The following is a 22,950-nucleotide window of genomic DNA, read 5'->3' as shown; positions in this document are numbered from 1 at the left end:
AGTTGTGAAGCATTCGTCTATTCGGATTTTGCTAGCCTTGGTTGCGCAATATGATCTTGAACTAGTTCAGCTTGATGTGAAGATCGCGTTTTTACACGGTGATTTGGAAGAGGAAATCTATATGACTCAGCCAGATGGATTCAAGGTTGCTGGAAAAGAAAATTGGGTTTGCAAACTGACAAAGTCGCTTTATGGATTGAAGCAATCTCCGAGGCAGTGGTACAAGCGATTTGATCAGTTCATGAAAGGGCAAAGGTACACAAGAAGTAAATTTGATCATTGCGTGTATTTTCAGAAGCTACAAGAAGGAACTTTCATATACTTGCTCTTATATGTTGATGATATGCTAATAGCATCTAAGAGCAAAGTTGAGATTGAAAGATTGAAGACTCAACTCAATCTCGAGTTTGAGATGAAAGATCTAGGAGAAGCTAAAAAGATTCTCGGCATGGAAATATGTAGAGATAGAGCTCATGGCAGAGTTAGCTTGTCTCAGAAGCAGTATTTGAAGAAAGTACTACAGCAGTTTGGCATGAACGAGCAGACCAAACCTGTAAGTACCCCGTTGGCTTCTCATTTCAAGCTTTCTGCACAACTATCTCCTTCGACGAATACGGAACGAGAATACATGTTGCAAGTTCCGTATTCTAATGCAGTGGGTAGCTTGATGTATGCAATGGTGTGTACAAGACCCGACATTTCACAGGCAGTTAGTATAGTGAGCAGGTATATGCATAATCCTGGAAAAGGACATTGGCAAGCTGTGAAATGGATTCTACGGTATATTCAGAAGGCCGTGGATGTTGGATTACTGTTCAAGCAGGATAATACACTTGGTAAAGGTGTTATTGGGTACGTTGATTCTGACTATGCCGGTGATTTGGACAAGCGAAGATCAACCACCGGTTATGTGTTTACACTTGCTGGAGGACCAATAAGTTGGAAGTCTACACTACAGTCTACAGTTGCATTGTCAACCACAGAAGCCGAATACATGGCTGTAACAGAGGCTGTAAAGGAGGCTATTTGGTTACAAGGTATGGCTAAAACCTTGGGGTTGGTTCAGGAGCATATTAACGTGTATTGTGATAGTCAAAGTGCTATTCATTTAGCAAAGAATCAAGTCTATCATGCACGTACAAAACATATCGACGTACGATTCCATTTTGTGCGGGAAATTATTGAAGAGGGGAAAATTTGTCTTCAGAAGATCAAGACTGCAGATAATCCCGCAGATATGATGACCAAGGTGGTAACAACAACCAAGTTCGAACATTGTTTGAACTTGATCAATATCCTGCAAGTTTAACAGTTGAAGAAGGCACTATCAAGTATTGTTGTCAAAGGTAGAAAGAATTGTGTGAAGATAAGATTATCCTAATCAAATCTTCAAGGTGGAGATTATTGGATACCTACAATCTTTGACTTTTCAAAGATGAATAGTGGCAGAAAGTTGTCACCGAAAGGCACCGAAAGTAGAAAGTAAGATTAGTTGGCATGGGATAATTGCAATTTTGGTCCCTAATTGTATAGGGACATTGCAAGTTGATCCTTAAACCTCAACTATAAATAGGCCTAACCATTTCTTACTTTCTTCATCCCACACTTGCCATTCTCTACTTAAGGCAATTGTTCTCTCTCCCTATTTGTAAACTTTCACTTGTATTTTTGGAATGAAATATATTTGGTAGTGCCCGAGGACGTAGGCAAAATTTGCTGAACCTCGTTAAAATTCTAGTGTTCTTTATTTTTTGTTCTGCATATTTTGCAAGTGTCATTGTAGTGATTTATTGTGCTATTAAATTACGATAGAGGGATATTCTGGCTAGGAAAGATCTGGTATGTAAGCGATCCTCGTGATCCACCTCTCTTTCCTGGGAATTGAACTTAGTGTGATTTTTCAGTACAATAATTTTACTCTTTCACACGCTTCCGCGCAACATACTTTGATATGAATCCCTAATTTAATTTGTTAGCCATACTTACGTTGGTACTGTAATTCTATAATAATAAAATATCATTCTTTAAACTTTTTACACTGCCTTAATCGCAACAAGTATATAATACAAAATCAATTTGTGAAGGAAATTATAATCCTTAATTATGAAATTTTAGATACGTAAAAGGGAATTCTTTTTAAGAAGTCGAAGTTAGAATACTTAACTTTATGTTTGGATTGAAGTAATAAAGGTAAGAAAATCAACAGAAAGAAATTTTATTTCTCTCGTTGGATAGTTTTTATTTTTATTTTTTTATTTAATTACTTCAAATTGGAGCAAAAGTTAGGCAAAGGAAGGTAAAAACAATTTTAATATGTAAAATATACTTTTAACCCTTTTTATTTTTATATAATTGTATTATAAAAAGGTTATGTAAAAAAATCTCTATATTTAATTATTTCATTTCCTTTCAAAAAAAATCATTTTAATCATTCATTTAATTTTTATAAATTTTAAATATTTTTTAATAATGATTATATTTTTTAAATTTTTATATTTGAAAAATAACTAATTGTTGTCATGGCATCCGCATGGATGACGCCAGCAAAGTTAAAAATATTAACTTTTCTATCCATTTTGGGGGTGATTTGATAATGTTGGTGAGTAATATATTTAATTTTAAAAATAAAAATAATTATAAAGTAATTTTAATGTTTAATTCAAAAAAAAAATTAACTCCAATTTTATTATGAGATCCTAAAAGCATAAGCAAAGCCGAAGGCTGCGCGAAAAGGTAAAAGGACAAATGGACAGCCACCAACGCGATGGTCAACTCAAACATTGAAGCAAGTATTACAAAGAATTTGAACCAGAAAGTTAATGGATAGCAAGGTAGTTTTTAAGCAATCTCAAGACTTGTAATCTAAAATATTGCAAAAATAGTTACAACATTTGTCCAAATTAACATTCCTAACTTTAATCTCAAGTAGCCCAACTTATTCTATTCCTTTCATTTGGGGCTAAATTAAATTAAATTAAATCAGTCAATCATCGAAAATTGTTGTTGTAATTTAGAATTGGCATAAATTTTAGTGTTAATGTTGTTCCAATTGAGATTCATGAACCATATTAATTAAACTCATTTTAAAGTACAAGTGAAATTAAGTTGCTAGCTAGAACCACAATCAAATGACGGCTACAGCTTATCGACTTTCTACCAAAATTTCTAATTGCCGGCTGCTTGTGTTAGGGGCAACCCCAGCCTTTTCTCTGATATAATGTTATGTTAATCAACACGCGGTGGCTTCAAATTTGATATTTATAGAGCACACTTCCATCGCAAGAAATCAGCCCACTCATACTATATAAAACAACACTATCCACAATAATCTGTTCATTACAAACCAGTCATCTTAGAACATTCCTTCATTTACTTCACCGTATCCTTGATCTAATTGCAATCTTGTGTTTCGCAACCATGGCTGCTTTCATCTTTTACGTAACACTATTCACGTTAATGGCGAGTACCTCTCAAGCAGACGCTGCTCAAACTTCAGCAGCAGCTTTACTTTTAAGGGTGGACCAATCAGGGAAAGGAGACTATGAAAAGATACAAGACGCCATTGATGCAGTACCATCAAACAATAAAGAAGTCGTTTTCATATTGGTTAATCCGGGAATCTATCATGAAAAGATTGTTGTGCCTGCCGACAAGCCTTTTATTACGTTAAGTGGTTCAAAGCCAAATGACACTGTAATTACTGGGAGTGACAGTGGGGATATATTTGAATCAGCTACTTTCACTGTGTTGGCTTCAGATTTTGTTGGCCGATATCTCACAATTCAGGTATATATAACATCTCCATCCATGCTCATGTAGAGTGTAGAATGCACAATTAATTTTTCGAGTTAGTTGAATGTTTGTGTACAACTTTGGTGAATAGAATACGTGCGGGGCTGGAGCTAAAGCAGTGGCATTACGAGTGTCTGGAGATAGGGCTGCTTTCTTTGGATGCAGAATTTTATCTTACCAGGATACATTGCTAGATGACACCGGAAGACATTATTACAGCAATTGTTACATTGAAGGAGCCGTGGACTTCATTTTTGGGAATGCCGCTTCCCTTTTTGAGGTAACATATTTTAGCAATCGGTTACTTGGTAATATTCTATAAGTGTTGGATACATAAATGTGTTCAAAATATTTGGAGGCTCTTTTAAGTGATTATATCCCATATGATCATGTCCAAGTACGTGTTGGATATGAGAATTTTAATTGAATGAAAAGTAACTTATATATGGATTTGTGTGGCGGTTATTTCAGAGGTGTCATTTGCATACGCTCTCAGAAGGAGGTGCATCAATTACAGCCCAACGAAGGGAGTCGCCATCAGAAGAGACAGGGTTTACATTCCTGGGTTGCAAGATAACTGGGGTGAGGACTGCTGTATTAGGAAGGCCATGGGGCCCATATTCTAGAGTCATTTTTGCCCTAACATATATGTCCAATGTCATACTACCCCAAGGTTGGGATGACTGGGGCGACTCATCCAAGCAAAGGTAACATAAAAGAAGCGCAATGTAATATGTTTATCTATTTGTTTATCATTTTAAATTTGAACCGAAGTTTAACAATTTTCTTGTCTGATATTTGCAGCACGGTATTCTATAGAGAATATAAATGTTATGGACCAGGAGCCAATAATAGGAAAAGGGTTGAATGGTCGCAACAGTTGACGACCAAAGAGGCGAAAATTTTCTTGACAAAGAACATGATTGGCGGCAAGAGCTGGATCAGATCTACCCCCAAACGTTTCAAGAAAGCTTCTTCTGCCATTTCTAACAATTCCACCACCCATTAATTCTTTATCATCCACAACATTAATTTATTATTGTTAGCCCATGTTGTAATATTGATTTCTTTATTCTTTTTCTCTACCTCTTATAAGATTCGTTTGTATATGTAATCATATTAAACTTATTCATTTATTCATTTATAATTATGTCAAAAACTTTTAAACATAAAAAGATATTATAAGAAAGTGGAAACTTTTCGCTTTAGTAATTAAACTTTTACTCTTTTTCTGTCCAATCAAAACAAATAAATTCAGTTGAAAGCTATAGAACTATATATAGGTTAAGTAGGGGCAAAGCAAAATATTATTGTCTCATTTAGTAAACCTGAGAATTATGATCCATGGGGAAGTGATATGTGGAGCCCTTTTGGGCCTTCGATCTTTTTTCCTTCTTTGTCTTGGTGTTTTCATGCATGGATGCATGCAGTGTGTGTAGTTGAAAATTTTGGTTGGGAAATCATGCTTGGAAGTTTGCAAAAGGGGTACGATGGTCGCAAGGACAAACGTGGAAGCTGCTTCAGCATGAATTTTTAGGCAGATTCGACCTTAATTGACAAGATTTTGGGGGTTATGACATGTGAGGCTCCCATTGATTTGATTTGAAGGTGATTTTATTTTTATTCCAAAACATCCATATTTAATATTCATGTTTGTCAAATGTCAATTATTCATAAGTTGAATTGAGTCGAGTTAAACATTAAACAGAAAGGAAATTTTATAAAAATTTTACTTGATTTTGATGGACCCAATTAAGTCTAAATTTAAGTGGTCTATTTTAAAGGAATTAAGTATTTTACTTAATTAGAAGTAAAATTTTATTCGTTCATTCGGTTATTTTGATATGTATATCAAATTAAAAGTTAATCATTATAAATTTATCCTCCCCTACTTATTAAGATTTGACAAAAAACACACACACAAATTATAGGTTTTATTGTTTAGGGTTTGTGTAATATATTAAGTAAAAAGGTCAAGAGTTCTGTAAGGGAAAAGTTAAAGAAAGAAATTAATTTATGTGATGTTTTTATTTGTCAAACTTAATGATCGGCTTCAATTTAATTTCAAATAATCTTAGACTCGTGAAAGTCATAATATTATATAAAATTTTTAAAATATATTTTTATGCAATATTAAAATTTTAGTTTATAGAATATCAACCTCATAAAAGTTTTACCAACTCTGTCCTTTTTCGCGTGTTCAATTTTAGTCTTTTATTTTGTTTTATTATTTAGTTTATTTATTTTATTATGATTTATACTTTTAATTTCGTTTAAATTTCACTTCAGTCCTTCCTTCAATTAATTTCATCCTTTTATGAGTTGTTTTATCTATTTATTTATTATTCTTTTACTTTTTTAATATTTAAATTTGATTTTATTTATATTTTATTTATCTATTTATTTATTTTTTATTCTTTTACTTGTAAATATTTAAATTTGATATTATTTATATTTGTTATATCTATTTATTTTTTTGTTATTCTTTTACTTTTAAATATTTAAATTTGATATTATCTATTTTTGTTTTATCTATTTATTTATTTATTCGTTATTCTTTTGCTCTTTTTAATACTTAAAATTTGATATTATTTATATTTGTTTTATCTATTTATTTATTTATTTATTTTTTACTTTTTACATTTTTAAATATTTTAGTTTTGATATTACTAATATTTGTTTTATCTATTTATTTTTTTCTTTTACTTTTTAAACATTTAAATTTAATATTATTTATATTTGTTTTATATCTATTTATTTGTTATTCTTTCACCTTTAAAATATTTAAATTTGATATTATTTATATTTTATTTTCATTATGCATTTGTTTTCTTTCTTTTTTGTCATTATTATTATTCCATTATTCGTGTTATGATAAGCAATCACAACATGATATCATTGTTATAAATTGATGTTTCATTATATCTGATTTATTATTACTCACAAGTATCACATTTTTATTTTACCTTTTATTTATTTTCTCTATTCATCTATTTATTTATTTATGTCATTATTTTATTTCTTCACCCCCTATTATTTTGCCTTATTTTACTAATCATCGTGCCGTCCCGTTAAAATACATTTATCCGTTTTTACATTATGTCCAAATAAATGTATATCGTTTTAAAAATATATATATTCGTTTTACGTAATACATAGTAAATATTCAAAACCAAGGCAATGTTCATTATTTTTGGGATTCGAAGAAGTCGTGCTCTTAACTTACGGAGTATAGCATCTTCCTAGAACCAAAGTAATCGAAACCCTATTCAAAATAACAAAAAAAACAAGATTTAAGTAACGATCAAAATGGCGATTATTCTAACTTTTTTCGATAATTTGAGGGATTGTGTTCTAACTTACGGGGCATGATCTTTCCTTCTCGATTAACTCGACATAAAGCCCTTTTTCCACAAAATTTAGTTAAGCGATACCTTAACCAAATATCATCATGCAATGTAGGATTGTGTTTAAATTTTCTATTCTCGATACTAAGACATCAATTAATCAACTAAGTATCAATTTTGGGCGTTACGAGAGTGATAACCTTTCCTTATACATAACCGGCTCCCAAACCCATTGCCTAGATTTTGTAGACCGAAAACCATCGTTTTAGTAAATCTAACCTTTTTATTAAAATGATCAAATTATGAGGTGATCCGATCACACTTAATAAAAAGGATTGGTGGCAACTCCCATTTTCATTTTAAAAATAAAAATAAAAGGTTGATTTCAAAAAAAAGGTTTCGACAGAACCAATGCTTAACAAATTTATTGTTTGATATTTGCAGCACGGTACTGTTCTATAGAGAATATAAATATTATGGACCAAGAGCCAATAATAGAAAAAGGGTTGAATGGTCGCAACAGTTAACGACCAAAGAGGCGGAAATTTTCTTGGCAAAGAACATGATTGGAGCCAATAATGTCATTTGATTTGAACTAAAATTTGGATTTTCTTGCAAATGAATTCAAGTGACATATGTCTAAGAGTTCAACTACAGCTCTACCAATTTTCAATCCCTAATTACCCAATGTTTCTTTCAAGTATAGGAGAAGATTTTTTTTTCCTCAAAATTTCATATTAGTAAAAACGCTGGTACCAACATAGATAAAATGCTACATTCAAGGTTAGATTGATTTCTATAACGAGCTTGAATGAACAATTGGATCCATCAACAAGTCTAATCCAACATAAGTTGAATGATCTTGGGCTGATAAAGATTTGAACCTTAATTAATGGATACCTTTTCAGCACATTTTGACTAGATTTGGAGCTTAAACAATGGGCTGACCCAAAAGTACCAAAATATAAACAAAGCCCAAGCAGGTGAAAAGGGTAGATCCTAAGGGTAGTTAGATTTTAAGCAATTTCAAAGCTTTGCAACACTAAGATATTGCAAAAACTTTTTTTTTTTAAAATTGTTTGTTTCTTATCTTTTTGTTTTTATTTAGCAGCCGTGTTAGCTTCTAAGTTAGCTACCATCTGCCTTTTTCTCTTACTCATCAATTCTCTTTTTCTTTCTCATTCGCTTTAGGTGTCTTCTCTCTTTTCAATTTGCAGATCTATTTTGTGGATATTTTTGTTGTCTTCACAAGTTATGATGGACAGATGATGGTGCCTTATTGACTTCTTAATTTTTTTTTAGTTTGAGAGTATTTCAGAATAATAAATGATTTCATAAGTCGGTTTGGACTCGTGTTATCTTAAGTTTTATATATATATTTTGTTTGTTTTTTCATCGTTTTATAATTCTTCACTTTTAGAAGTTTTTGTCTACTCTTATAGTACGCTTTTTAGTCTTGTTTATGCATAAAGTCTTGTTTTTGCAAGTGATTTTAGGTTGGTTTTGTCGCCATCCTCTTTAGTTTGGTGGATGCTCGGTTCTTTTGTTGATTTATGCTGAAGTTGAAGTTTTTGTTGTGTTGTTGAAGTTTATTATTTTTCCCCTAATTTATATGGTCTTATTCATTAAATAAATTAATGAATTTATCTTTTAAAAAAATTAAGATATTGCAAAAAAAATTCATTTTTCCAATTAACATTTCTAACTTTAATCTCAAGTAGCCGCACCTAATAAATTCCTTTCAATTGGGGTTAAATTAAATCAAATCAGATGTTAGTTTAATGAATACGATACAGTAGTCCAACAATTAATTAACCATAGAGAAATAATTAATTTATCTTCATTTTCAACTAAATCCACCTTTATAATCATTCAGTGGTGGAAAAAAGCCAAATTTTCCAGTTGCCGGCTGCTTGAATTTGGGAAAACCGCACCCTTTTCTTTTTTCTGACATAATGTTGAGTTAATCTACACACGATTGCTTGAAAATTGATGTGTTTATGTGTAACACTTCCATGGCAAGAAATCGGCCCCCACATACTATATAAAACAACAATATCCTTCATAATCTGCTCATTACAATCTTCAGTTTTGTAACAATGGCTGCTTTCATCTTTTTTGTAACTATGTTCACGTTGATGGCGAGTACCACCCCTCGAGCAGATGCTGCTGAAACTTCAGCTGCGGCTGTAGTTATAAGAGTTGACCAATCAGGGAAAGGAGACTATAAAAAGATACAAGACGCTATTGATGCCGTGCCATCAAACAACAAACAACCTTTTTTCATATTGGTTAAGCCTGGAATCTACAATGAAAAGATCATTGTGCCTGAAGACAAACCTTTCATTACGGTAAGCGGTTCCAAGACAAATAGCACGGTAATAACGAGGAATGATAGTGGAAATATAATTGAATCCGCTACTTTTACTGTGTTGGCCTCGAATTTTGTTGGTCAATATATAACGATTAAGGTATATAAAACATCACATTGATTCTATACTTTCTTATTCATCTATTCCGTTCATATATTAAAACATTTTGGCTCGAGTTAATCGATTTTTTTTTTATTTTTGTAAATAGAATACGTTCCGATATCATGGAATTCAAGCAGTGGCATTAAGGGTATCTGGAGATAAGGTAGTTTTCTTAGGATGCAAAATTTTAGGTTACCAAGATACATTGCTAGATGAAAATGGTAGACACTATTTTCGCGGCTGTTACATTGAAGGAGCTGTTGACTTCATTTGTGGGAATGCCGCTTCCCTTTTTGAGGTATGCGTTACTTATGTTACTCGAATAAGTGTCAAATAATGTGTTTAATATTTTCGAACTTTTTATTTATTTATTTGAAGTACTTTGAAGATTAAACTATAATTTTTTTTGGGAATCCATTTTTATTTTTGGATTTATTTTAGAGGTGCCATTTGCATACATTGTCAGAAGAATTTTCAGCCATTACAGCACAACAAAGGGGGTCACTGACGGAGGAGACAGGGTTTATATTCTTGGGTTGCAAGATAACTGGGGAGAGGACTGCTATATTAGGAAGGCCATGGGGTTCTTATTCCAGGGTCATTTTTGTCTTGACCTATATGTCTAATGTCATTCTGCCACGAGGATGGGATGACTGGGGAGACGCAACCAAGCAAAGGTAAACGAAAAATTGACAAAATCAATCAAGATTAACACTTTGTTTATTGATCTAAGAATTTTCAAATTATATCTGTTATGAGATATTGTGAGGACGGTTTTCACAATTTTATGCTTTAATGTCTCAAAAAAAAAGGTAATCCTTTTTTTATTAATATAAATCTTCAATCCACTTCCTACATCGGTGAGTAATTAAACTATGACTTCAGTAAACCACCTTTTCTTTATCGAGGCATCCACAAAATTGCGAAAATAGTTTTCACTTCCAAAATAAATTTTATTTCATTAAAGGGTGCAGTACCATTTTGTTTTGATTTCTTTTATATTTGTAGCACGGTGTTCTATAGAGAGTATAAATGTTACGGACCAGGAGCTAATACAAGTAAAAGAGTTGAATGGTCGCAGAAGCTGACGGCCGAAGAGGCGAAGATTTTCTTGACTAAGAACATGATTAGTGGCAAGAGTTGGATCAGATCCACCCTCAAACATGTTAAGAAAGTTTCTACTGCCATTTCTAACAATTCCACGGGACATTCCTGATCATCAAGTTTATGTAAAATCTTAGATTTATTTGTAATTATTTCAACATACAAGAAAAACTCTTCCCTGTTAAAACTATGGAGCTTGAAGACGTCTCGAATACAACTTCATTTATCTGCCAATCCTTATAATACGTATATTAAATTCTACGGAATTAAACCAAATACATGTTATAAAGTCTCTTAAAAATTAAGATATTTTAAATATGTAAAAATGAATTATAAAGTTAAAAAGAGTAACATTGTAGCGTCTAAACCAAAAAAAAATATTTAGAAGGTTTTTCTACTCTTTTTTTTAAATTTAAAATTTTAGTCCCTATACTTTAATTTTGAGACATTAAGTTCTTGAACTTTTTTTATTTAAAAATTTTTATTTTTCGTTTAATTTTTCTATTAAAGTTGTAAAATAACTTTTTTAGCTCTCAACATTTATAGTTTTTTTATCAATTTGCTTCGTACTCTTTAAAAGTACATAAAAAATTTTAAAAATGATTTTTTTTCCTATTTTAAATAAAAGCTTAGAAATTTTAAAAGCTTATAATTTTTAAAAAATTAAACTGACAATTTAATAGATTTCAAATGGTCTAACCAATTTGTTCCCAAAACAATCTAACCGATTGGTTAGATCATTTTGAAATTGGTTCAATTGTTAGTTTAACTTTTTAAAAATTATAGTTTTTTAAAATTTCTAAGTTTCTATTTAAAATGTGAATTTTTTTTGAATTTTGTATGTACTTTTAAAGGGTAATGACCAAATTGATAAAAAAAAATTGTAAATATTGAGGGGTAAAAAAATTATTTTACCCTTGATACCGTTAACTTTAGTGACAAAATTAGACAGAGGGACCCAAATTTTTAAATAAAAAATACAGGAACTCCATTTCTTAAAATTAAAATATAGAGACTAAATTTTTAATTTTCAAAATAGTATAAGGACCTTTGACATATTTAAACCAAAGATTTACCAAAAAAAAACTCAATTTGTCTTTCCTTTAAAAAATTTCATCATGGACCGGTTAAATAATGTAATTCCATTTTTAGCCTCTCTTTCAATTAATAATTCAACTTAATCTCTTTTAATCCTTTAATTAAATAATAAAATTACATTTGTTAGCTCTCTAAAAAAATTAAATCATTTTAATACAATTTTTCTTTAAACTTTTAACCCGTTAAAAATTTAAAATTTTTTAATTTTTTTTCTCTATTTCTTAAAGTATTTATCAGAACGAGTCTATAATTAATTTTTCGCATTTTGTAAATGTATTAAAAGTAGATACTAGTTACGAGTTTTAAAACTATTTCATACCTAAAATGATGATCAAATCTTCGACCAATAATTAAGATAAAAAAGAGACTTACCATCTCAATTAACCTAGGAGTGGGATAAATTAGTTTCGCTGACTTGACACCCATATTTTATCCTTATCCTCAAATGGATTTTCATCATAAAAACTAGTAACGTAAATTAATGCGCAGTCAGTGTCATCAATAGTTTTGGATTATCAAATGGAAGATAAGAATGCCAAATACTTCACAACCCCTGCATCAGCCCACAATTTTCATAAATCCCTCTGGTTTTCCCGTAGCTTTGACGAAAATTCTGTTGGCTGCTAAATAGATAGTGGAGCTTGTAACTATCATTTTTGTCAATGCCTAAGTGAATTAGCTCCGTTTTCAATGGAAATAATATACTTTGGTCTCGAGGATAAGGACGAGCCTATATATGAAAGGCTTTCTCAACATCTGCTGAGACATAGTCACAAATTACTACTTTATTCTGGTTTTTCAAGAAAGTAAAAGCACATCGTTAAAATGGGTTCTTTAATCGCGGGATGGGATTCTCCTGTATCAGAATCGGATCCTACATCAGGTAATTTCTGTGAATTCTTTAGTGATTCCATGCTGTTGCCTTCAATTTATTTGAAAATGTTTTTCAGTAATACGCGAACGAAATCGATCGTTGACCAAGGAAGAGATCGAAGCTTATTGGAAATCAAAGAAGCAAACGGAGGAAGAACATCTTAAAGCTACTTTTAGTCCATCATATACCTGCACTCACTCTTACCTGGTATATAAATCTTTAAAACACTCCCATTTTTCACTCATTTGATAAATTTTCGGATATAGATACGAGGATATGATTCTTTTACATCTAAATATGGCAGGAAACACCATTGGAAGAGCATGGAAGTAAGAATCTGAGATCAAACTCCAGCCAGGAGGATGCAGAAACAAGCCTGGAGAATATCATAAAGAAAAATGGCTGGTAAGTAGCTAAATCTTAGTTGACTAGTTTACTTAATAGAAAAAAAAAAGGCTTATAGTTGACTTTTTCTTTTAATAACGTAAAATTAATGTAAATGATTGCAGGTGGACAAGGAGCAATTGGGCATTCTTGAATGAACCGCCTGTACTTGACCGGCCTACCAACAGTTACAAACCACAGTTCCACGTTGCCAACCTTTCTGCTTCCAAGCTTAACCCAGATTCTGGGATCAGTGTTTAACCTTTACCTACTAAATAAATGCTATATCTTTTCGGGCATATTTTAAGCCTAATCCATATATGTTTATGTTATACAAAACTGTAAGAGCTTTGCTCTCAAGTCTGGTTACGTAATGAGTGTGTGGAATCTGTACAAAGTTGTACATTGGGGGATGAATCTGTATTTAGCATTTGTTACACTTCACATTTCTTAAAACTTTCTTTTTACAAACAAACAAACCATATTAATCAAAATTTAGCAAAGGGGAATGCATTTCCGTTTTTATGACATCTGCATTTGGAGTCGGTCCAGTAGTGGACAATTTTTGGTGTGGAATGCTTATGAGGATGCTATGGAGTCTTAAAAGTCCATAGCGACTCAAATAGTTTTTATGGTTGGTGGTTCGAAGGCGGTTGCTGATGAAGGGCTTTAACTGCTGCTGCCACATGCCACCTGTGTGGAGTCTGTTCTCCATACTCTGAGGGATTGTCTTTGTGTGAAGTCGATTTGGAGAATTCTTATCCCCAAGAAGGATCACATCACTTGTTTGATTGGATTTATTTGAATACAAGGAGTGGCCTGAATCTAGTGGTTGATGATGTCGAAGGGGAGATTTTGCTCGGCATGGGATATGGGATATCGAAATGTCCAGGTTAAATGTGATAATGTGGTTGCAGTTCATTGTTGGATCAGGGTTGTGTTGATGGAAATGGTCCGCGGCTAGTTGAGATATCAAGGAACTTTGCAAAAGCAATGGATGGTCTCTCTTAACCATGAGGCGAATAAAGTAGCAGATGAGTTGCCCAGCTTACATGTTCACAAGGACCTTGGTTCCATTATGTTTGATCGACTATGGAACGATTAATGAAAACAATTACGTTTTAATTATAAAATCTTTTATATTCAGCTTGTTTCATTCAAAATAATTTCAAGAAAATCTATCAAATAATAAAAAATATTTTACATTAAATTACTCAAACACCAAAAAAAATTAATTTTTTATAAAATTAATACATTTTCGAAAAATCATGTTCTAAAACAAATTTTTCGTGATAAAATTAATATTGTTGATTATTCTGATAATTTTTTTGCGTGAATGTTTTTCAATGAAATACTATCCTAATAAAAAAAATATTTTGACATGATGAGTTAGAGCAAGTCTTTTTAAAAAATTTAATATTGCTCATATTTGATATTTAATCTTTATATTTTAATTTACATTCTTTGGCCCTTTACTTTTACAATCGCATTAGTTAGTCCAATTAATTTAAATATGTATATGTGATATTCGTCTTATTATTTTACTATTATATCATTTGTATGTTGACCTAAGAATAAAAAAAGTTATTACTAGTTGAAAGGTTAAAAGTGATTTTTTTTAACTATTTATAAACATGGCACCAAAAAAAAACCTATGAATGTGACAAAGTGGCATGACACTGCATTTTTCTATAGATTATACAACAATGGTCAAGTTTCAATTTTGGTCCCTATACTACGCTAAAATTTAATATTTAATCATTATACATCAACTTCTTGACATAATTTGGTACCTCAACTTTTACAATGTTGATTAGACCAAATATTTTATTTTAATTAAAATAGTGATGTAATTTTTAAGAGTTGTTAAACACTATTAAAATTATCTATTAAATTTACATTTATTACAATGTGTTTTTTTTACATGGTTATCATGTGAGTATTTTGTTAAAAAAAGTTAAAATGTCACTTCAACAAAATTAAACAGAAAAATTTTATAGTGCTAATAATTGAAGTTGAATTTTTAAATTCAAAAAATAAAACGACTAAAATTTTAAAAATAAAAGTATGAAAATTGAATTCTAACTCATGAAAAATACAAAAACTTAAATATATTTGAACTTTTAAATTTTATTTTATAATTTAATTAAAAATCAATTAATCCAACACGAAATGCAGTAGTAGCTTGTTAATAAACCAAGTGCTCTTTGCTATGTTTATTTTGGTTCCTTGGATTCAATACGGTTTTGTATTTTAATAATTTTAAATTTGTACTTGTTTAAGTTCATTCTTAGTGTGAGTTTAGATGGGCAATGCGGTACGGTGAGTTTAACTCACTTTTTGTCTCACGCTACAATATCGTTACAATAACTAATCTCTCCACCACCACTATTTTTATACTAACCGCAAATAAATACACTGTCCATCAAAACCCACACTTAGGGTCCGTTTGTTTGCAGGAAAACATTTTTCAGAAAATGTTTTCCTCATTTTCCAGTGTTTGTTTGACTGAAAACATTTTACATTTGAAAAATATTTTCCAAAACACGGGTAAAACGAATGAGTTTTAGGGGAAAATGTTTTACGAATTTCATTTCTGTAAAACATTTTCCGGTTCCTCCTTCATCCAGGTAAGGCTCCTTCTCCTTCTTCCGTTCTTCATTTCTTTTCCTTCTTCCGTTCTTTATCTTCTCTTCCAGGTAAAAGTCCGTCGCATATCTTCTCTTCTCAGCATATTCTATTTTGTTTCCTCTCTTTCTCTCTTTCTCATGCAAATCTACCATGAATTCTTCGCTGGTTCTTGGCTTAAGGTATGGCATAAAGCTCTCTTTTTTTCTTCTTGTTCTTTACTTTTCCACACTTTTAATCGATTTTATGCCTGAAATTTGTTGCCTTTCTTTGTTTCTTTGTTTCTTTGTTGCCTGTAACGAAAAATGTTGATGATGTGCCTTCAACAGCAGCTACACCTATAGAAGGTGAAACGAATAGTAATGTTTTACCTTTGAAAAAGAAAAAAGTTAACCAAAAAGATGCTATTGTCAAGCCAGAGCCCATCAGACAGATCATGACCGATCGGGAGAAGTATAATTTGAGCACAGAATTAGAGTCTTTGTTGGGAGAATTGCCTGAAAACATTGTTGACTTTCTTAAAGAGTAGAGTTCTAGTGATGGTCAAATGGGTAAGGATGAGATTGAGATCGATATTGATGCTCTAAGTCATGAAACATTGTACAAATTGCGTAAACTTTTGGATGACTATTTGCTGGAAAAGCAGAAAAACCAGGCAAAAGCTGAATCTTGTGAAATGGAGGTATCCTTATGCATCTATCTCATCTTTTGGTGCCTTTCTTTTTCTTTTATCCAAAATGCAACATCTGCATTTATGATATTGCTTTGTCTTTTCCGTTTTTGTAGCTTCTTAATGAGTCAGGGTTTAGCAATTCATCAATGCAGTCGTGTAAAGGTAATTTACCAACCTCTGTGCATTTTTGGATTTATTTACAGATAGCAAGGTAGTAGTAAACCAAATCATTGCAGAAACTAATATTTCTTCTCTTTCTTGTTAGGTAATGATTAAGTTGATGAGGTCGTAGATATAGTTGGTAGCAATTACCCTCCAGTAGCAATAGAGAAGGGGTTAACCCATAGAAATAGTAGATGCAATAGTTCCAGCGGATCCAGTGGTGAATCAGGCCCTTCTTCTAGTGGTTTGTACAATTATACTGTAGTGAACTTCTCCTTTATTTATTTATTATGCTTAAGAGATCTTGTTTCGAGCAATTGTTGTGTGTTTGAGCATGATGTTTCTGCTTTATTATTGAAGAAAACTTAAAAAGAAATATATGTTTTGGATATGGGAAAATATATGTATGGAAAAAATTATATGTGAAAGTTATCTCTACTAAGAGTTCTGATTTTTGTTGAGCTTATTCACAATTTTGTAGATCATAGTTTGTCTAAGTCAAAGTTGTTTTCTATCTTGAGATCATTCTTTGATGCTCTTCATTGTTGTTGAGTGGTTGATAAAATGTTTCCATGTTGTTGTGTTTTTTTTTGTGTTATTCCACGCTTTTGTTAGGTTTTTACTCAATTTTATGTATTTTTTATATCTATCAGATTAGAACTTAATCTTTAGGTATTTGGCTTTTGTCTTTTTCCTTTTTGAGGATGACTCCCAAATATATCTCTGTGGAAGATGTTCATTGATGGAATTGAATCTATCAATCCTTTTTCAATAGTTAATTCTGCCCATTTGCAAACATATTTTATCATTGTAACATGCTTACCCATCTCAGCTGGCTGGTTTATTCTATCTCAACTGTATTTAGATAACTTGATTCCTTTAAATTAGAATAGGGTGAAACTATGTAGATGAGTCCTAAAACTTGGGGATACAAGATGAAAGAAAGAAACGGGAATAGCTTTTGAGTAATAGGCCAGCTTTGTTTATGATAATTTGTTCACCGTGTGGAACTTTTGACTGAAACTCTTGCTATCAATTACACAATTTGTTATCTTAGGTCTTCATCATGCGAATAATAATGGTCACCATTTTTCTGATTTTTAGATTTTCTCTAGTTAGAACCATTTTTGTTAATTTTTTTTGCTTGAGATTTGATGCCCGCTGCCTACTTTCTACTTCATGTTAGTGATGCAAGTTAAATTGGGGACCATCTAAAACAAGCTATAAAATCACGTGTTATGAGGATTACATGGGACATGGTTCACGGCAAATGTAAACTTGTACCATTTCTTAACGAAAAAAGGAAAAATGTAAACTTGTGATGTCAAACTTGAGGACTATTTGCTAAAGAGTTATTACAAAACAGCTTCATTAATTGCAGCTAGTACCAAGGCTTTGAGCTTTGACTTGAGCTCCTAGTTTCAATGTCTTCAAATTATACATATGTCTGAAAAAAAATAATTTCTCTATTAAATTAAATTGATGAACATTAAAATTTTTGTGGTCATCAATATTAAGCTAATAAACTTCCATTATGTATACAAGGAAAACCTATGTTTGTGTTTGTCGTTTATCTGAAAAAGTGTGAATAAATTTTGGTTGTTTTCAATTTATGACGGTTAATATTTTAGCTTAATAATTGAGTATTATTATATATTTAATTTGATTTATTTATTTATAAATAAATCATTGCAATATATATAAAAATAATTTAAAATATAAATTTATTAATATATATAAATTTATTAATATATGTAAAAACAGCTTTTCTGGAAAATATTTTCAGGAAATCTGCCAAACAACAGAAAGTATTTTACACAGATTCATCCAAACACCAGAAAAGTAAATCATTTCCAGAAAAGTCAATCATTTTCTAGAAATCATTTTCCGAAAAACATTTTACTGGTAAACAAACCGAGCCTTAATTGTAATGCCCCAAAAATTCTAATTTCATTATTGTGAAAATATGACATAAATATCTGTCAGCTTTAGTGGTTATGTGTTCTGGGAGTGTTTGGGAGGTCCCAAGTTCAAGCTTTCACTTGGGAAAATTTTGTATTTTGAATGAATTGGGTCTTGCTCTTGTTCAGTAGGCTTTTATTTGATTGTTGGGTAAATTACATTAGAATGAGTCTGGTGGTTAAATGGTGTGTTATTATGGTGGAGATTATGGGTTTGAATCTTTGGAACGGCAAGGGTTATATTTTTTTGCTTTTAATTTCGAGAAGAGTTGTGCTGAACTAGGTTTCTAAGTGGTGGATGTGTAGTGGGAAGTGGGGGAGCGATTTTAGGAGTGAATTAGGGGATTATAGGAGAGTTTATCCAAAATTTGATCATTTTTTTTCCTTTTTCGAAAAAAGAGAGTCGTTTTTCTCTCCATCTTTCTGACGTTTTCTCTCCCCCATTTCTATTGATTTTTTTTTCTTCTTTGCTTCTTACTGGATTATCTTTTCTTTTCTTTCCTCTACTGTCGAAATTCCCTTATTCCCCTTAAACCATTCTTTACTCTTGATTTCGTAGCGTTAAGTAGCACTTGTGCAAATTTAGTAAGTTGTTGGGTATCATTTTAAAAGATTATTTTGTGTTCAATAGTCTAATTCTGGGATGTTGGCAGCAGCATTTCACAAGGATTAAGGCTCTCCTCGTGATTTTTGTAAATGTACCAATTTGAAGTTTTTGCGGTAAGTGTTCATCGTTTTATGAGTAAGTATTTTGGTTTCGAGATTTTGATTAATCGCGAGGTAAGACTGATTATGGTGTTTTTTTGTTCAATTATAGGCTTTGTAGTGCTCGGGGACTATTTTAGCATCAAACAAAAGCAGGTTTGTACCCGAAACACAAAAATAAGGGATTCGGCAAAAAACCGAAATTGCTTGTTGTTTGGACACCAGTAGTAGGCTAACTTTGAAAAATCACCATAAATTATGGAAATCGAATTAGAGGATGAAAAGAAATATGGGATTAAAGATATTTGAGTCTAGTTTCTCATAGAAGAAACAAATAAGCAAAAGAATTTCATATTATGAGATATTTGAATTTTAGTGAGACAGGGTCAAAATGATTTTGGAATCCCCTACCTTGACTTTGGAAAATTATTAAAAATTGTATAAAAATAATTATAGGTCAGAATTTATATGTTTAAAATTTTGAATGAGTCTACTTTCAAGAGAAACAAACGGGAACATCATCTGAATTCTTTACGGGAAGATAATTAATTTTTAGTGTAGAAAGGTCAAAATTGTCAGATAGCAGAATAGGGGAAAATTTAAAGAATAAACTGTACTTATTGGCTAAACCAATAATTCTAAAAATTTTATGGTAAGAAGATATGTGAGTCTGGTTTCAGGAAAAATTTACGGATCTTAATTCGGAATTTTGTAGCTTAAGATACAAATAATTTAGTAACAGTGACTCAAGTAAACAACTTTGAAGGATCATATAAGTAAATAGTGGAAACACATATGAATAATTAACTAGCACAGGTTACATTAAAATGGATCACGAGGCCAAGGCCAATTTGGGTCATGTGGGCCACATGGGCGTGTGGCCCCACACGGGCGAACGTCATGGGCTTGTAGGCCCATTTTCACTGTTTGGCTGATAAGGTTGCACGGGTCGCCCAAGTCGACTGTGAACCTACTGTAGGGTCAATAAGCTTACTTAGACCCCTAATTGACTGAAATGACTATATGACTGATATGACTAAGCCTGATGATGTCCCACTGATTTGATACTGTATGCCTTGCTTACATGCATGATATTATGTTACAGCATGTCATATCTGTATATTGCATTGCATTAGGTTGGGGGATTGTAATGTTTAGAGGAAATGTACTTAAAGGCCTCGAGCCTAATTTATTGGTAGCTCAGCTGCAAACTACTGTCTAGTGTCGCATTCAAAATCTCAATTTTGAATGGATCACTTTTAGAGTGGCTGAAATTTGAGGAAAGTGATCTCAATTTATTACAAAATAATAATGGGATAAGATAAATTAACCATTTATACTATTTATCAATTTAGTTCTTATTACTTTTTTAATATCCAATTATTGCCCGGGGCCCAAAATCCTAAAGCCCAATGACCCAATACACCAAACCCTAACCCACTAGCCCAAAATATTGAACAGGAGCAGAAAATGGGAACCCTAGCAGCAGTTTTTTTTCCCTTCCTCAGCGCCGCAGATCGCGCTGCTCGTCCACTCGTCTCTCGCCCATCCGCACGTTGCACGCCGCGCACGTTCTCTTCCAGTATGCACCTACAATGAACCACCAACAACGGTAACAGAAGGGAGCATTAGAATAACAGAGAAAAGGGCAAAAGAGAAAGGGGGAAAAATAGTTTCTGTAATATTTGGGGGCTATATAAAAACCAATTGCAGCATTTGTAATAGGGGTTAGACAAATGATATATGAAAATATAGAGAAAATACAAAGGTAAAGAATCAGAAAAGAAAAATTTTGGAAGGTGATTTTCTTCATTTCTTTTATTGCTTTCTCTGTTATTTTTTCTCTTTTTTTTTTTCTGGGTGTGCAAAACAGAGGTAAAGAGGAAGGGAAGAGGCACTTACCGATGGCGGCATGTCGTTGATGCTCTCGCTGCGCTTGGTTTGAATCGGAGTTGGAAAAAAAAGGGGAGAATGCCAATGTGAGGAGCAAAGGGGAAAAATGGAGCAGCTTTTCTTTCCTTCGTCTTATAGCCCGCATGTTTTATCCTAATGGGATATTTGTGCTTTTGATCCTCTTGATTTGTTTTATTGCTTTAATTTGTTTCTAAAGTTTTCTGAATTTGCCAATTGGTTTCCAATTTTATTATTTTAACCCCTTTTAAATGCAACGTTTTAGGAGGTTTGGGTAAATTTCTTTTTCAGTCCTCCTCCTGTTGCGCGCGTTTTAATTTAATCCTTTTCTCGTTTTCTATTTTTGAATTCAACCTTTAAATTCTGTTTATTTCCAAATTAATCCTTCATTTGTCATTTAAAGTTTTTTTTATTAATACTGTTAGATTGTTATTATTACTGTCTTATTGTTAGTATTATTTATTATTATATTAGATATTAATATTATTATACCTATATATATTTATACGCATATGTATGTTAATATATATATGTACATGTTTTAAATGGTTTTAAAATATATATACGTGTCTTATATATTTTATTATTACTTTATTTTTCTTAGTTTTATATGCATACGTACATATACATATATTTTATGAATTTCATATCGTTTTTCATTTTTTCCTTTTTTAATTCTATAATATATATTTCTTTTATATTGTACATATTTATACACTATTCAAAATTATTATAAAAATATTGTTCGCATGTTTTTATATTTTTTTTTCATATTTTCGTAATTTACTAATATATTATATTTATACATTTTTTATGTTTATTATTTTTAAAATGTATGTGCATGTTTTATATATCTTATTATTGATTCATTTTCATGGTTTTTGTATACATATATATATGCATTAACATTTTATTATACTTTTAAAGAAAATATATTTTGGTTTCGTTAGCATTAAAATCCTCATATTTTATTAATTTTCAAAATATTTGGCATTCATGGTTCTCGAGAAAGATCGTGTCTTAACTTATTGGATTGTGATCATTTTTCGATGAATTTAGAAAGTCAAGTATTTATTTTGCAATAAATTCATATTTCTAATAAAAGCTTATTCTCGGGAATCCAAAAATGTCGGGTCCTAACTTACTGGTCATGACATTTTATTATCTCGAAATAAGAATTTCTAAAATAAAAGACAATATTCGGTATTTAGGATTTTCGAGAAAATTGAGCCCTAACGTATTGGGTTCCGATTTTCTTTGTTAATCCTAAATAACCAAGAATATTCTTTATTCAAAATGCATAAGTATAAAAGTCATTTTCGGAAACTTAATTTGTGGTGCCCTAATGTATTGGGCATGACACATTGCTTTCTCGGAATGAAGATTTTCTTTAAAAACTAAAATGCAATATTCAAAGTTCGGGGATTTTGAGAAATTGTACCCTAACGTATTGGGTCTTGATTTCTATATCTAACTTGAACAGTTAATTATCCTTTTTCAAGTTTCATCATTTGAGTTTTAAAAAATCTTTTTTCTCGACATTAAAACATTAAATAATCAATTTGGTACCGATTTTTTGGCGTTACGAGGGTGCTAACCCTTCCTCGTGCGTAACTGACTCCCGAACTCGTTTTCTCAAATTTCGTAGACCAAAATAATTTCTAAGGTGAGCCGATCACACCTAAATCACGGATTGGTGGCGACTCCAGTTTTATTTTTAAAGTCTACAACCAAATTTTTGTTTTCAAAAAATGGTTTCGACAACTTTTTAAGTAAATTATATCATTAATCACTAAATTATGGGTAAATTGTAAACCCAACATAAATTATTAAAATA

At 31.5% G+C, this 22,950-nt stretch overlaps 3 protein-coding genes and 2 long non-coding RNA genes across 8 annotated transcripts; 4 read left to right on the top strand and 1 right to left on the bottom strand.

Moving 5' to 3' along the window:
- Nucleotides 1-3,357: 3,357 nt before the first annotated feature.
- LOC107903126 (putative pectinesterase 11) lies at nucleotides 3,358-4,866 on the top strand. The gene is made up of 4 exons (XM_016829174.2): nucleotides 3,358-3,786; nucleotides 3,884-4,072; nucleotides 4,264-4,499; nucleotides 4,597-4,866. Exons 1-4 carry the CDS (start codon nucleotides 3,418-3,420, stop codon nucleotides 4,799-4,801), a joined length of 999 nt encoding a protein of 332 aa, XP_016684663.1. The 5' UTR covers nucleotides 3,358-3,417; the 3' UTR covers nucleotides 4,802-4,866.
- Nucleotides 4,867-9,233: 4,367 nt separating this feature from the next.
- On the top strand, nucleotides 9,234-10,913 carry LOC107903127 (putative pectinesterase 11). Its single transcript, XM_016829175.1, has 4 exons — nucleotides 9,234-9,610; nucleotides 9,720-9,911; nucleotides 10,055-10,290; nucleotides 10,622-10,913. Exons 1-4 carry the CDS (start codon nucleotides 9,239-9,241, stop codon nucleotides 10,827-10,829), a joined length of 1,008 nt encoding a protein of 335 aa, XP_016684664.1. The 5' UTR covers nucleotides 9,234-9,238; the 3' UTR covers nucleotides 10,830-10,913.
- Nucleotides 10,914-12,270: 1,357 nt separating this feature from the next.
- On the top strand, nucleotides 12,271-13,512 carry LOC107904955 (uncharacterized). Its single transcript, XM_016831500.2, has 4 exons — nucleotides 12,271-12,698; nucleotides 12,766-12,896; nucleotides 12,994-13,094; nucleotides 13,199-13,512. Exons 1-4 carry the CDS (start codon nucleotides 12,641-12,643, stop codon nucleotides 13,332-13,334), a joined length of 426 nt encoding a protein of 141 aa, XP_016686989.1. The 5' UTR covers nucleotides 12,271-12,640; the 3' UTR covers nucleotides 13,335-13,512.
- Nucleotides 13,513-15,537: 2,025 nt separating this feature from the next.
- On the top strand, nucleotides 15,538-19,361 carry LOC107904956 (uncharacterized). 4 transcript variants are annotated; one of them, XR_005914091.1, is made up of 5 exons: nucleotides 15,538-16,383; nucleotides 16,488-16,536; nucleotides 16,640-16,780; nucleotides 19,154-19,217; nucleotides 19,315-19,361. It is a non-coding gene; the product is annotated as an uncharacterized lncRNA (long non-coding RNA). The 4 variants fall into 4 exon arrangements; XR_005914092.1 differs by lacking the exons at nucleotides 19,154-19,217; nucleotides 19,315-19,361 and having other exon boundaries at nucleotides 15,597-15,883; nucleotides 16,034-16,383; nucleotides 16,640-18,155; XR_005914090.1 differs by lacking the exons at nucleotides 19,154-19,217; nucleotides 19,315-19,361 and having other exon boundaries at nucleotides 15,665-15,883; nucleotides 16,031-16,383; nucleotides 16,640-18,155.
- Nucleotides 19,362-20,519: 1,158 nt separating this feature from the next.
- LOC107903128 (uncharacterized) lies at nucleotides 20,520-21,473 on the bottom strand. Its single transcript, XR_001685707.2, has 2 exons — nucleotides 21,105-21,473; nucleotides 20,520-20,792 (listed from the first exon to the last, which is right to left on the bottom strand). It is a non-coding gene; the product is annotated as an uncharacterized lncRNA (long non-coding RNA).
- Nucleotides 21,474-22,950: the final 1,477 nt, after the last annotated feature.

The sequence above is a fragment of the Gossypium hirsutum genome, chromosome D05 (genome assembly GCF_007990345.1).
Source record: "Gossypium hirsutum isolate 1008001.06 chromosome D05, Gossypium_hirsutum_v2.1, whole genome shotgun sequence".
NCBI classification, from domain to species: Eukaryota; Viridiplantae; Streptophyta; class Magnoliopsida; order Malvales; family Malvaceae; genus Gossypium; species Gossypium hirsutum.
Note: the sequence above shows the minus strand (reverse complement) of the source record. Positions and strands in the feature narration are given on the sequence as shown.

Coding starts and splice junctions, on each gene's coding strand:
- LOC107903126 (XM_016829174.2), top strand. CDS start 3,418: ATGGCTGCTTTCATCTTTTACGTAACACTATTCACGTTAATGGCGAGT. Junction 4,073..4,263: donor ATGCCGCTTCCCTTTTTGAG/GTAACATATTTT, acceptor CGGTTATTTCAG/AGGTGTCATTTGCATACGCT. Junction 4,500..4,596: donor GGCGACTCATCCAAGCAAAG/GTAACATAAAAG, acceptor TGATATTTGCAG/CACGGTATTCTATAGAGAAT.
- LOC107903127 (XM_016829175.1), top strand. CDS start 9,239: ATGGCTGCTTTCATCTTTTTTGTAACTATGTTCACGTTGATGGCGAGT. Junction 9,611..9,719: donor GTCAATATATAACGATTAAG/GTATATAAAACA, acceptor TTTTGTAAATAG/AATACGTTCCGATATCATGG. Junction 10,291..10,621: donor GGAGACGCAACCAAGCAAAG/GTAAACGAAAAA, acceptor TTATATTTGTAG/CACGGTGTTCTATAGAGAGT.
- LOC107904955 (XM_016831500.2), top strand. CDS start 12,641: ATGGGTTCTTTAATCGCGGGATGGGATTCTCCTGTATCAGAATCGGAT. Junction 12,699..12,765: donor AGAATCGGATCCTACATCAG/GTAATTTCTGTG, acceptor AATGTTTTTCAG/TAATACGCGAACGAAATCGA. Junction 12,897..12,993: donor CCTGCACTCACTCTTACCTG/GTATATAAATCT, acceptor TAAATATGGCAG/GAAACACCATTGGAAGAGCA.